This window comes from Callithrix jacchus, chromosome 9 (genome assembly GCF_049354715.1).
Source record: "Callithrix jacchus isolate 240 chromosome 9, calJac240_pri, whole genome shotgun sequence".
Lineage (NCBI taxonomy): Eukaryota > Metazoa > Chordata > Mammalia > Primates > Cebidae > Callithrix > Callithrix jacchus.
The window spans coordinates 73,678,283-73,693,488 of NC_133510.1; the positions used below are offsets into that span (position 1 = coordinate 73,678,283).

Sequence of the window (15,206 nt, forward strand, 5' to 3'; positions counted from 1 at the left end):
ATAATAATAACTTTTAAAAAGGTAGCCAGGTGTGGTGTTGTATGCCTGTGGTCCCAGCTACTCAGGAAGCTCACTTGAGGTGGGAAGATCACTTGAGCCCCTGGTGGTCGAAATTGGAGATCTGCAGTGAGCTATGATTATATTACTGCACTCCAGCCTGAGTGACAGAGTGACACCCTGTCCTTAAAATAATTAATAATTTTTTTTTACAGCGTCTCGCTCTGTCACTCAGGCCTGAGTGCAATCTTGGCTCATTGCAACCTCTGCATCCCGAGATCAAGTGATTCTCCTGCCACAGCCTCCCAAGTAGCTGGGATTACAGGCATGCACCACCACGCACTGCTAATTTTTGTATTTTTAGTAGAGATGGGGTTTCACCACGGTTGTCAGGCTGGTTTCAAACACCTGACCTCAAATTATCCGTCCACCTCGGCCTCCCAAAGTGCTAAGATTATAGGTGTGAGCCACTGCACCTGGCCCACTTCTTTTTTAAAAAGAAGAGAGAGAGGTTGTGTGCCATGGCTCACCCCTGTAATCCCAGCACTTTGGGAGGCTAAGACGGGTGGATCACCTGAGGTCAGTAGTTTGAGACCAACCTGACATGGTGAAACCCCATCTCTACTAAAAATACAAAAATGAGCCAGGTGTGGTGGCGCATGCCTGTAGTCTCAGCTACTCAGGAAGCTAAGGAAGGATAAATCACTTGAACCTTTATCCTTTAACCTTGGGAGGCAGAGGTTACAGTGAGCAGAGAATGCACCATTGCACTTCAGCCTGGGTAACAGAGTGAGACTCTGTCTCAAAAAAAAAAAGGAGAGAGAGAGAAAGAAAGGTGATTCTCAGACACATTACCCTTTTAAATGGAAAATATTAAAACTATTATTGATTTAACTCAATCGAGGCTTAACCTGTCATAAACTTATCTTCTTAATTTCTGTCTTTCAAAACTGCTTCAGAACTTTGTATGAGGTGAGAAAGTAATTATAAATATTCTTAGATTTTTCTTATTGCATGGTGACAGAATAATCAAAATCTGCAAAATGGAGACTTTTTTCAATCTTTAAAAAATATATGAGTTAAAAATTAAACACAGAAGAACTATGTCCAATTCTCTAAAATAAACAACAAATTCTAAGTACCTCTTCTTGAAAGTCAATTATGACTTGTTGGAATTGTTTTCCACTTTCATCTGTGGTACTCAAAAGCTTTGTGTTTTCATAGAGAGTTTCATTCAAGATGCGATCATACTGAAAATTGAAAAGTACTTTACATTATTCATACACGTGGTAGTATTTCAATTTTTCAGACTTTTCAAAATTTTCAAACATCTGTGCACACACCTCAGGTTTGAAAGCAGCTCCTAGGATACCTGCCGCCACCTGCAGTAGCAGGATCACAAGCAAACCTATGAAAAACTGAAGAAGAGGGAAAGAAATATACATTATCCTCAGTGCATTCAGTAACACCTGGGGACATTTTGGCACAGCACTTCTCTCCACAGTTCAGGTCATACCACAGTGAGAGTATCAGTCAGTCTTCATTTATTCCACTTTTTACTTCAAGCTGGAAATTCTGGTTCATTACTATTCAGCAACCTGTCCTTCAGAGATTGATTGAGGAAAGCAGTTCAGACAAAAAAATTACCAAAACAACTATTGGTATCTGTATGATATTGACTAGAAGGAAGTTTGAAAACTTAGATGAATTTATTGGAATATTATTTTCTTCCTGCTTTCTTCATCAAACACAAACTAACACAAACTCAGATCTGGCTTTGAAACAGCATTTTCACCACTATCGGAATCATCTGGCATCTTATTACATATATAGATTCCTGAAATCAGCCTCAGATACACTGAATCATAATTTTGAAGGATGCAGCCCACAGACGATTATTTTTTTAAACAAGCTCCTTGAATAATTAAATTCACCAATTGCAAATGAGGCCTTATTGATCAAAAGCAATCAGTAGGAATGTTATTAGAGTCTCTTTAAAACTGTTTTTACCGTCCCTTGTAATAAACAAACAGTTGTAAACATTTTTTTCAGGTACTGATATAATCCTTATTTTATTAGAGGAATAAGTTTGATTAGATCTGATAAACTTCTGTGTCATATTTGTATCTGATAAACACTTGATTTTTTTTCTAATATTTTTACTATATCCATTTTCTACTGTATATGTTAAAACTGAATGCCTGTGAATTATTCAAACCCAATTTATCCTCCTTGAAGCACTCTAAGAGAGAATTCTAATTATCTCATTCCTTTAAACTTTTTTTAGCATGACATATGGAACAACCTATGATCTTACCACAACCCACACTGGGATTCATATTCCATCATTTACTGGAAACAGTCTTTGCAGGTCTCCTGCCATGCCCAAGGCTTCTCAGTTCCCAAACACACCAGCCATACTGCCAGGTCATCTTCCCAGAAAGCTCTTCCTACCCTCACTCATACAAATACCTTATTCACTTCTGCCCTGGCTCGAAAGTCCCATCCCCTGTCTTGACCTTTGCTTCTGGGGCCACTCCCACTGTAGCTATTTGCTTACTTATTAATCTTCCCTAGTAGGTTCTAAAGGTCTTATGTATCATTTAGCACAATATCTGGCACACAGAGGTACGCAGTCTTGTTGAATGAGTGAGGAATGAATGGATGAATCATTAAAATTTGTCTCCTCTCAGAGTATCCTCCAGTTTCTAAGCCAAACCAAACCAAATGTAAGCCATATTAGCTTCCAAAATCCAACCTTCTAAGGAGAAGTTACAGTTAGAGTTTCATCAATCATGACATGTTCTTTTAACAGACAATAGGGATGGGAGAGAATCCTCTGGAGTCTCAAGGTTGGACACCGGGATTTGTTTGGAGAACTCACCAACAGAAGCATGCAGCGACTTTCTCTTATAGCACCACAGCATCCCAGGAAGCCCAGAATCATGATGACGGCACCTACAGCAATCAGTAGGTTTACAGCAACATAGGGGCTGGAGCCTAAATCTTCAGAGCTGAGAATCTAAAATTAAAAAAAGAGATTAATGGCAGAAAATTCCTTTCCTTGAAGTTTATTTTGCTCATTCAACAAATATCCATTGAGTGCCTACTATGTGTCAATTCCTGTGCTAGGACCCTGAAATACATCAGTGATCTTAAAAAGTACAAATCCTTACCATCATGGAGCTCACATTCCACTGAAGTGCTCCTTGCCTGAGTAATGTTTCCAACCTTATATTTTTCTAAAATGATATGCTGAAAGCTGGGTGGAAGAAATATAATAAGTTTTTTAAAACCCTATTTTAAAAAGCTTAGGACAGTTACTTTTACTCTTGATGTGATCTTTGGTTCACATATTTTGCATATTCTATATAAATTAGCATTATAAAGCATGTGTTGTTATGGTTTTTAATTCTTTAAAAAGTTCGAGTTCCTTATTGATAGACACAACAGTATGAATGAATTTCAGAGTGATTACGCTGAGCTAAAACAGCCATAGAAAAAAGTAAATACTTTCTGATTACATTTATATAAAGTTCAGGAACAAGCAAAAGTATGGTTATAAAAATCAAAGCAGGGCTTGACTTTGAGCAAGGCAGAAGGGAAAGCAAGAGTTAACTGAAAAGGGACATGAGGGAACTTCCATGGGCTAATAAAAATGCTTTGTATCTTCATTTAAAAAAATAAGTTCTTGATATTCCATATCAATTTTATCTCTTTTGTCCCAAAGTCATAGTCCATAGAATCATCTAGAAACTCTTTATTTTTACTGTTAATGAGATACGAAGGGGAAAAAAAAAATCCTAGGGCCCTTTATAGCAGGAGGGCTACCCATCAGGCATAACTCAGTTCTCCCAACAACACACACATACTTGTCTTCATCACCCTCATAACACCTAGCCTCAGTCTACCTCTTGTCCTCCCTAAGTGGAGTTATCCAGAAGTAAATCACAATGAAAAAGTAAAGCCTTGTGCGTGTGTTATGCATAAACGCTATATGTAGCCCATTTGTCTTCTATCACTTCTATCTACTGGGCTGTCTCTAGATAGACCTAGACTAACTCAAAACCTCTGCCTCCCAGAATGGGCTATATAACATGTAGATCAGCTCCCTTAATAGTCAATACAAAAATGATTGCTACTGCTCTAACAATATTTTCGTTTTTCAAGGCTTTTTAAATCCTCTTATTGCCTAGAGGAAACTTTTATTCAACAATCAATAGGAAGGAGTGTGCTGACGTTATAAAAGTATTAAAACAAATATCTGTATTCTGTCAGGGTCCTAATAAATAAGTTTGTAATCCTGGAACAGTCACCCAATCTATTGGGCTCTAGTTTCCCCATTTATAAAAGGGGATTGAGTCAACCTCTCTGTGATAGCTAAGGCCTCCTTTGTCTGTAAAAGTCTATGCTTAGAGATAATGTTTCAATTTACCTAGTTTGAAAGCTTAGTTATGTCCTAAAGATTTTCATTTCATTGGGCTTCTGTTTGTTTGTTACTGTTTTCTTATTAATATCATAGCTGAAAAATCAGTTTTGTTAATAAACAGCCATGACATTGGAATCAAAACAGATGTGACACAAATAGCAGTGTTAGGAAACCAGCACTGTGGACTTACTGCTAAATATTGCCTCATTAGAATACTGCAACCACTGCAGGCAAACCCTGTAAGAGGATGTAAACTCGCTAGCTGGGTTATCAGAAGTTAGAACAGATATCCCAGACAAATAATAGCTCAGATATCTACAGGTGAGCCCAAGAGAGCGTGATCAGCACTCGTGCAGCAGGTAGTGAGATACTTCTATGATGCTAAGCTGGGCAAGGTAACCCACTGCCAGAGACTAGCCAGAAAGCAGTGTATTGACTCTCTAGTGGCCATTGTTCCAAGGCCAGCCCAACAAGTGGTTATTCTTATTCAAGAATGAAGTGGAAATCTGAGTTCAGATGTTTGCACCAGGGGAGACACAGGAGGGTTTGAAAAGATGTCTTAAATGAACACTGTGTCCCTGTGTGTCTTAGGACAATGGGAGAATTTAAAAGACAGAGAAATTGAGCCGGGCCTGAAAGATGAGGACTCAGGAATCCTCTGGATCAGAGGGACCTCTTGGGACAAGGATGGCTGCCCATGTGCTTTTCCTCATGGTGCTAAGTTTATCCTGAGGTAGAAAAAAGGGTCCCTATAAGATACTGAGATACTTCAGCAAAAAGATGTCATTTCCCTGACATCCTCCTTTTGTGTGTTTATGCTCATGTTTTTCCTTCCAAAACAGCTACCTCTGTTTTTTCACTAATAAGAAATTCAGCTCTTTGCTCAGTCTTGATTCTTTGTCACTGTCTTAAGATAAATACAAATCAAGCCAATTTTATATATATAAGTCAAGCTGGTTAATGTTGTCCTGGCAGACACTGGCTTTTGTTCAGGGTGAAAGGCTGATGAAGCATGAGTCAAAATGTAACTAAAGATGCTGTCTAGCTCTATTAATTCATTCATATCCCCAGATGTGGAGTAGCACTCTCTCAGGAACAATAGTTCCCCTTTAATACATTCAGTATGTGCAATTTTTTTAAACAGACTAAACAGCAAATTTGTTTACCAGAAGCGCTGGGAGGGAAAGAAAATATCAACAGGAAGTAAAATAATAAAATAAAATAAATTGCAGGCTGCACACACACCTTGAAGATGCCAAAGCACCCTGTAATTAGGTGACTGTTAATCTCTGCACTTAATTATGAGCCCCAAAGTCAGACTTAGGATTCTACAGGATGAAAATTCTGCACATTTTCAAATGCTCTTCTTGGTCTCAAACACCAGAACTCCAGGCTGTCAGGAAGTCACAGTCATCAGTAGAAAACAGTAAGTGAAATCCTGATGGTCTAGGATGTTACTAAAAAGCTGCCACACCGTCTCCCACCCAATTTCTTCACCATGGTGAGGCACAGAATGTGAAAGCTGCTAACTGCCACTGTGGTTCTCTGGGCTCTTTAAGGACAGAAAGCAAATTTTAAAAGGAAAAGAACAGGAGAGAGAGAAAAAAAAAAATCCAGAAAGATGTGAGAAATAAATTTTCGGAAAAGCCACCCACTGTAGCAAGAAAACAGCAGACGTTAATTCCCTTTTCATCTTTCTTTCCACTGGGTTGTGCTAAAAGGTATTTAGCTTCACCATGGCATAATACGTTTTAGTAGAAAATGCATTTTCCTAATTGCTGGCTTAATAATCTCGCAGTAATTATCAACTTGGAATCAAATTTCTTCTCAGAGAGGAGAAACTCTCTTCATGTGGGCAAATAAGTTAAATAAGGCTTTAGCAGTAGAAGAGGTGATCCTGACCAGTGGCAAGAGCCCAGAAAACAAGGAACAAATAAATGGCTCTGGATGTGTTAGAATAAGAATTTGCTGGGAGGGATGCCCCAGAAAAGAAGAGAGGAGAGAAAAAAATAAAAGGACAGGAGCCAGGAAATAATGCCAGGGTGGCATTATGTTTCATAAAACTGACAGCATAACCCCTGCACACTCCCCTCTTCCTCCTACCCCCAATTCTTTCCACATTTGTGATAATGTGGCATGGAACAGACGCCACACATGTGGAGTCCAACAGGTGAGGCCGGAATTAACCATATGGAATACACTTCTTCCAGACCTGTAGATCTGGGTAAGAGCTTTGCCATGGGACATGGAATGGTGTGTGTGGGAGGAAAATGGGTCATGTTAATCTTATACAGATAGCAAGAATCTGGACATCCCCAGCTAATTACAGAGCTACACCAGCGCAATCAGCCACTAGTGGCAAGCGGTTACCTTCACTGTCAGTTGCCACAGATAAATAATAACTATCCTTGTACTTTGTTGCCTTTAAAACACAGATTCAAATTCTTCTTCCCCAAAAGAACGTCTCATCTTCTTTCCTTTTGGACCAAACACCTTGGAAACAACTAAGTTATTGCCAATACATTCTATTATAAAAATTGTTCTTGGTGAGAAGGAGAGGTAGCCTGTATCCTCAAGCTGTACCTCGGCTGGCCTTAAACAAATAGTAAAGGAGGAAAATTTCCACTTTGGCCCCTTCCCACATGTATTTCACGGAATTTTTTGAATAACACCTCCATTCTCTAGAAGGGTTTTTCCACACCTAGCACAGTGCCAGCCACATAGTAATTTTGATTGATTGAACTGAATTATAAAATCACGTAACAGCAGAAGTGATTACATAAAGCAGTCAAGAAAAACACTTTAGACAAGTTTATTACTATTATTGTCATAACTTTCATTATTATAAAAGAAATAAACTACATTGGGAAAAGGGTGACTTGTTTTTGCACATTTACCTCTTGAGCATCATTGCTTACTCGTACCCATATTGCTAATGCCAGGATTACGATACCACATAGCTGCAGAGAAAAAAAGTGAGAATATAATTAGGATCAAATGAAACTGATTCCACACCCTCCCATCTATCCAGCGACAGTAGTTTATGATTGACTATACTGTCACAACCTGGAAGACATAAATTAGACATATTCATATACAGAGTATTGTAGAAATGTTACATTGTAATTTGTAAGTTTGAAGAGAATAACTCTTATTTCTCATCCACAATTCACTCACAGGTCTATGGACAAGAAGTTATCTGCATTAGAACTGGAATGATTATTTTCCATGTAATTCTAGCCCTATGTTTCTGCTAGCATACAAAAGAAAAGTAACAATGGTTTAAAGAAAAAATATCCTTATCATGCCTCTAAGTTTGTTTGTGAGAAGCTATATTGGACCAGGAAAATGGCGAATGACTGACTAATCACCATTCATTCAAGATTCAAGAGGAAGGAAGAAGTTGGGATAGACAGGAAAAAGTAGAACATTTGACAAGATGTGCAGTTAAGCAACAAGGCTATATAACAATCAACAGTTTTTGAACCCAAATAAACTCTTTTAAAAACAATCTCTTTTAGGTGGTAAAGTTTACTCAGAGAAAAGGAACAATGAAGGACAGAACTTAAAGTCTTAAATTCCTTTAATGACTTTACCAGATTATTTAATTTGGACCAATGCCAACACAATAAAATGTAAAACACGTTTTAGTGTAAGGAAAAGTCTTGTCTTTCAGGGTTTAAAAAAAAAGAGTTATGCATTGTGGCTTCAAAAACAAAAATCAAAGACTTATTATTAGATAGAGATGGTAAGAGCCAGACTAGTACCATACCAGACACAGCAGGCCTTGAAGGACTTAGTAGACAATTCTGACCTTGCTGTGCTCTGACAGACAAATGTCCTGGGAGTATCGTTGCTTTCATGCATGGTTGAGACATACGCCTAGAACCCCCAAACAGCACTTTTAATGCTTTCTCATTAAGTTTGTAAGGAAAATAGAGACAAGGGCTCTGTTAAGGAATAGGAAGAACAATGAGTAGCTGAGTAACCATAGACTCTGTGGTCCCTAAAAGATCTTGAAAATTATCTAGGTCTAAACCCCTCATTTTTAATGAAGAAATTGGAATCCTGGGTGCTAATTATCACTTCATGAAAATCCGGAGCAATTCCTAAGCAACCTACCTTTACAACATACTTCAACTCCTCAAACTAATGTAATTAAACACCAAAGCTCTTTAACCACCAAATAATCTATGCAATTATCTCATACACACACATAGACACACTTACATGATAAAATACAAATGATTAAAAAACACTGCTTTTGTATTCGAAAACTTTCCTTACTTCTCCAATCCTGAGTTTTTATAGTATCCTTTCACTAAATCCTAATTTCATTTGCAAATGAAGACAAATGCTCATTTTAGCAGTTCTTTGTTAATCAGTTTGTGAGTGATAATTTATGTCAAATGATAATGAGATCCTCTGAGATTTTCAGTAATTTCAAACCAACTGAATTTTTTGTTTGTTGTTTAGTTTGTTCACTGATTATCGTCTTTCTTTTTCTTCTCTTTCACAAGTAGATTTATAATGATTGGCTTAATAGTCACTCTGGCCTTTAGCTATAACTAATGAAACTTGTAACTATTATGATTAGTACTATTTCCTACTATTTATCAAACTAGCAAGGACAAACTTTAAGAATTCTTAGTAAGAGTTTAGTAAGAATTCTGTGTGTTTCTTTTAAACTTTAACTTTTTAGATCGTGTATTACTATTTACTTTTTAAAGGTATTTAGACATTAAATCATTCATAAATCTTATTAAATCAATCTTATCTGCCCCTCAGATAGCAACTTTTAGTCTTCTCAGCCACTGAAAGTTTTCTGTAACATTAAAATTTAAGAGTACCCAATTGGTACTCTTAACACCAAATGGCAGTAACCCTAAATTTAAGTCGACTAAATCCCCCAATCAAAATATATAGCCAAAACCTAACGGTATGCTGCATCCAGACCCATTTCACATCCAAAGATACACAAAGACTCAAAACAAAGGGATGGAGAAAGACTTACCAACCAAATGGAAAGCAAAAATAAATAAATAAATAAAAAGCAGGAGTTGCAATTCTCACATCTGGTAAAATAGATTTCAAAGTAACAAAGATATAGTGGTAAAAGGATCAATGCAACAATAAGAGCTAACGATCCTAACACCCAGATACATAAGACCCATAAAGAGATTTAGACTCAACGAGACAGAAAATTGATGAGGACAACCAGGACTTGAACTCAGATCTGGAACAAGTAAACTTAATAAATATTTATAGAGCTCTCCATTTTAAATACACAAAATATGCATTCTCCACTTTAAATATACAAAATATTGATCAGCCATTATTAATATCCATTTTTAGAATAAAGCAACATTCCCATTCTCTCTCCTTCTTTTTGTTCCTCTTTCTTCCCCTCCTTCACTCCTTTTTTTCTCTTTTCTTCTTTCCTTTCTAAAAAAAAAAAAAGCCTAGCTCTCAGTACTATATGTATATAAAAAAAAGTAAGAGTACCCAATTGTTTCAGTAGTCAAAAATATTTTGCCCAACTAATCTTCAGAGTTAGACAATTTTTTCAGGAACTTTGAAGCTAGCCAAAGTATCATTTCCATCCCTAACTCTACCTTTTCTTCAAACTTCATTTTAAAAATGAAATAAATGCTTAGAGTATATCATACTCATCTGAGTGGAAAAATTCCCATGTAAATATCACTCCAATATCATTAAATTATTCATAACTTCGTTGAATGATTTTAAAGGTAAACTTATTTTCTATCAAGAATGACCATCTTTGAGTCATGAATAATACGAAACTACTTCATCCGATTGTTAAAAGATTGACCATCATAATGGTTCTTGGAGCCTTTTACCCAGTTTAGATTTTAGGGCTTGTTCCCTAATGTTTTTATACTGTTTTAAACAATTAAAAGCATAATTTAATAAATAAATGGCTGCTCTGTCCTACTTTCTGTTGATAACACTATAAAAGTGAAATGGGTTAGTATGGTCATTCCACGACCCTGCAGAACTGACTAGGCCTACCTTTCCCTTGCTTCTGGTTTCTCTTTGAAGAGAATCATCGTGGTTTTCACTCAGCTCTCACAGAACGGCCTTCATTTTATGGAATCTGGATGCAGTTGGTCTGAACCAGCATTCTAAGAAATTAGGCAATTTTGATATTTGCTTACAATGACTGAATTGTGTCTCCATAAAATTCATATGTCGAAATCCTAACCTCCAATGCAACTGTTTTTGATGATAGGCTTTTAGAAAATAATTAAGATTAAATTAGGTCTTGAAAATGGGTCCTAATCTGATAGAACTGGTGACCTTAGATGAGAGAAATCTTTCTTTCTCCACTGTCACCCTGGGAAAGGACATATGAGAACATGATGAGAAGATGGCCACAGAAAGAGGGTCCTCAGCAGAAACTCAATTGGCTGGCACCTTAATCTTAACCTTCCTGGCCTCCAGAACTATAAGAAAATTAATTTCTGTTGTTTAAGCCACCCAGTCTACAGTATTTTGTTATGACAGCCCAAGCAGACTAAGAACAGGCAGACCCTGAAGACCATAAAATACCAGGAAAAAAAAAAAAGGAAGATAATATCTAGAACAAAGATAAAGGTAGCATGTTGATTTTTCCTCCTCTCTGATAATGTGTCTCCAATCCCTACTCCTTCCCTCCAAATTCTTTTTATTTGGGTGTTTTTTGAAGTGTGTTTGGAGAATACTGAAAATGCTGTGTTATGAGGAGGAGTGAATTTGGAACTACATCATTTTTGGTCCCAAAATGGAAACCTTGTAGAGAAGCTTAAGAAACCGCTTTTTGTGCTTCCCCTGAGGGAATAAAAAATAAGCCAAAAGCCCTAACAAACTAGGACTGTACTGCTGCTGCTACTGTTATTGCTAATTTTCAAGTTTCTTCTTTTACTAAATATTTATTTAAAAGTCCTCAATTGTATTGTGGTAAGAGAATGCAGACTGTAGGATTGTTATTTGGGAAGTTTTTTGTTGTTTTCATTTCTTTCATCAATTTCTAAAGATTCAGAGATATTAGAAAAGACAACAAAGTCTCAAGAGGCACAAAGCTTATTAGAAATGTATTAAATATACTTTGCTTTTTGAATCATTTAGATCCCCTGTATCCCTGTTTTTCTTTTCCTTCCTGCGTTATCAAAATCTGAGAGGTGGGTTAAATTGTGTTAAGCTGAATTAATGGAGTTTGCATTTACTATTCTTTATCCCTAATAGTGTTTCTTCCATGTAATCCAATAAATGTTATTTCGTGTAATCAGTCTTGGGTTTTACTGCAGAGTAAATGTTACTAAATTGCTATTTTCTATTACATCTCTTTTAAAATATCCTCTCAATTTACATTTGAGATAACAAAAAATACAACTATTTAGACGTGACTTCTTTATTTCCAGACCTAAAATGGTTAGCCGTTTAACCATGGTTTTCCCATGCTTCAACTATCCATTTTTACTCATACCTTAATCATTTTGGATATGTTTCAGTAAATTTTGCAATGTGAATACCTGAAGATATCTTTCTCTCTTATTCATTTGTGAAAGGCTCTGAATGCTCAGCAGACACTGCTCCATTGTCTTCTGATTTTCAGGGTTACAATAGGAGAAAACTATCATCAGCCTTATTTTTGTTCATGCATTATTTGGTTGTTTTCTTTTTTGTCATTTGTATCTAGACATTTGTAAGATGTTTCTTTATCTAAGTTAGTACTTTTCTTAATATTTATTTAGGCATAGATGTCTTCTTTCATTGGAGTAGAACCGGCACTTGCCACCTGCATACAAGGTATGCTTTCAGCTCCACAAAATTTTCATATATTGATTTATTGTTTTGCTCCATTTATTTTGTTCTCTTTTTTAGGAGTACAGCTTATTTTGGGTTTCCATTCTCTGTTGTCTGTATCTATTATCTTCTTTCACAACATTTTGATTTATTTTTTGATTTTCCTATGGGAGAGCTTGTCCTTTATCTAATATGATCTCTACAGTTAAGTTTAATTCTGCTATTATGTTTGTAGTTTACTTGAAGTTCTTATGTATTTTATCCATTTCCCTTTTGATCTCATCCCATGGTTTTCCAATAAAATTTATCTTCTCTTATGCCTCCATCCACTGTTTCATGAGGGGTTACTTTCTAGCATCAGATTGTGGATACCAATTTCTACATACATTTTTTTTAGGATTCTAGAGTATTTCTTTCACGGATGTGTGCTTGCCCTCTAAGTCTTCAGGGTAACAATATCTTTCACTTGTTCAACAGTATTTTTTATTAGGCCTTCTGCTGGATTTCCTTGATGAAGATGAGACAAATTGTGATTCAGAGTTTATTAAGAGTAGAATGTGCATTCCCTTTACAGGCATGGCCTAATGCAGTTCTGATCTACTAAGCCTCATGCAATATTGGATTTTCTGATGCTGTAAACCAGTGGAGTAAATTAAAATCTCCAACTTATAGCAGACTCTGCAATCATGGTTTTTAAAAAATCTTCAGCCCCATATGAATGGTGTTTATTGTATTGAGTGTCTATATGGTTTAGCTGTGTCCCCCACCCAAATTTCAACTTGTATTGTAGCTCCCATAATTCCCACATATTGTACTAGGGACACAGTGGGAGATAATTGAATCATGCAGGTGGTTTCCTTCATATTGTTCTTGTGGCAGTGAATAAGTCTCACAAGATCTGATGGTTTTATAAGGGGAAACCCCTTTCACTTGGCTGTCATTCTCTCTTCCCTGCTGCCATGTAAGACGTGCTTTTAATCTTTCACCATGATTGTGAGGCCTCCCCAGCTACGTGGAACTGTGAGCCCATTAAACCTCTTTGTATTTATAAATTATCAGTCTCACATATCAGTAGCAGTCTTATCAGTAGCATGAAAACAGATTAATACAAGTGTTAAATGTATACTCCGTGTGTCTCCATGGTTGCATTCACGTGCATCTTCTAACAAGCACTCAGTATAAGTGCTGCAAATTCTAATTTTTAAATAACTCTAATTTTAGGGAAAATAAATTAACTACATTTTTTTCCTCACACAAATAGGGCCTCAGTAACCACTAACATTCATTTAGCTTTAAAACATCTAGAGAGAGATGAATGTTCAGCATTTAATCTGTATCCTGATGTTTCTGAATAAAAAAAGATGCAAATTTAGTAATATTCTTACCATGTTGTTTCAAAAGTGTAACTTTCAAATAAGTAACACCTGTAGACATATACATCCATTTGAAAAGTCTGGGAAAAAAAATACAAATGACAGCCCACAGGCCACAGGGCATTATATGAGGAAGTTATAACTCAAAGTAATGCACACAGAAAACATATGTCCTATCTTCCTACCTTGAAAAATGTGCCCATTTAATCACCTGGAGGAAAAGGTTTGATTTAGAATTCTCAGGGCATTTGGGCAGGGAAATTTGGGTCCTAAATATTCAAAGTGAAAGCGAGCCTCGGGGTTGACATATCCTCTACCCCTGCAGATTCCTCACCCTGTGAGATGAGAGGAGGGTCAGAGTAGGGCTAAAATTATATTTACATTTTTATAGTCTATTACATATGAAATACCATCACAATCGATTCTAATAGTTTTAAATGAAAAAGCAATTACAATATTTGGAATCAGGAAAAATATGTGAATTGTGCTATTTTTGATGGTCAGTCCTTGGTTACAGGTTTTCATAAAATAGCTCAGTTGATCTTTACAATTAATCCTGCCAGGTAAAATGATCATTTTTATTTTACAAATGCGAAGACAGGAGCATGGAAAAGCCAAGGGACATAGCCCAGAAAAAGAAGGGGTAGATTCAGGATTGGAATCTCAGTCTGTTTACAAAATTCACTTTTTCTCCATTCCCTTACTTTATGATAGAAGAATTTCTGCCTTATTATAGTTCTTCTATCTTATTTCCTCTTTGTTTCAAAACTCGACATTTAAATTTATTCATCACTATGCCAAATGTTTACATATTTCTGCTTCATAAAAATGCCTATAAAATACTGGTTGAAATGCCTTTTTCTTAAATATTTATCTAGTGTTAATTCGTACTTCTTTATATGTATTAACTTATTTAATCAACACCACAAACCCACAAGGTAGATACTACTCCTATCCCCATTTTTACAGATGAGGACAATAAAAGCACAGAGAGGTTAACCATTTTCCCCAGAGAAGCACAGCTACCGATGAAGGAGCTGACGTTCAGCCTGCTCTATCAACCAGTGGGCTCTGATGCTTTAGCTCCATGCTAATTACATAGGGCTAGGCAACCACTATATTTACTAAATTCATACATTTCAGCCATTCTTAGGTTATCATCTTGAAAGATTTCATCAACGGACACAATAAAATCATATCCTATTCTTTTTAGTGTACCACTGTCTCAGGGTTATGTCTGCTTTGCCTCCAATCTTTTAATTGCTCTCAGCACATCCAGTCTCAGGGCCTGAACATCACATAAAATACAATGATGAGTACTGAAACTCTGGATCCTGGACTCCCCGCAAGTTCCAACTTCTTTCTGCTCTCCTCAAACCTCATCAAGCATTAACTTCCTTCAGTTACTAATATATTCAGCTTTACAATTTGACTCCTCCCTATGACTCATTTGGGATTGATAATATATCTCATTCTGCTTTCCTTCATTAAGAGCTGGCCTCTCCATAGCTCTCTGTCTCTGGTCATTATTCCACTGCATCCACCAGCCAGAGGCCCCATGTTTCATACTTACTCAGACCCCTAAGGCACCATAAGCATCT

The 15,206-nt window shown here is 36.5% G+C and overlaps 1 protein-coding gene across 1 annotated transcript in view; it reads right to left on the reverse strand.

Moving 5' to 3' along the window:
• The window catches only part of TSPAN8 (tetraspanin 8), a 30,412-nt gene that overhangs the window by 10,666 nt on the left and 4,540 nt on the right, over positions 1–15,206 (reverse strand). Inside the window, exons 2-5 of the mRNA XM_002752785.7 lie at positions 7,324–7,386; positions 2,882–3,019; positions 1,341–1,415; positions 1,140–1,247 (exon numbers count right to left, since the gene is read on the reverse strand). Coding sequence (XP_002752831.1) covers positions 1,140–1,247; positions 1,341–1,415; positions 2,882–3,019; positions 7,324–7,386 — 384 coding nt within the window. The remainder of the gene's footprint in view (positions 1–1,139; positions 1,248–1,340; positions 1,416–2,881; positions 3,020–7,323; positions 7,387–15,206) is intronic.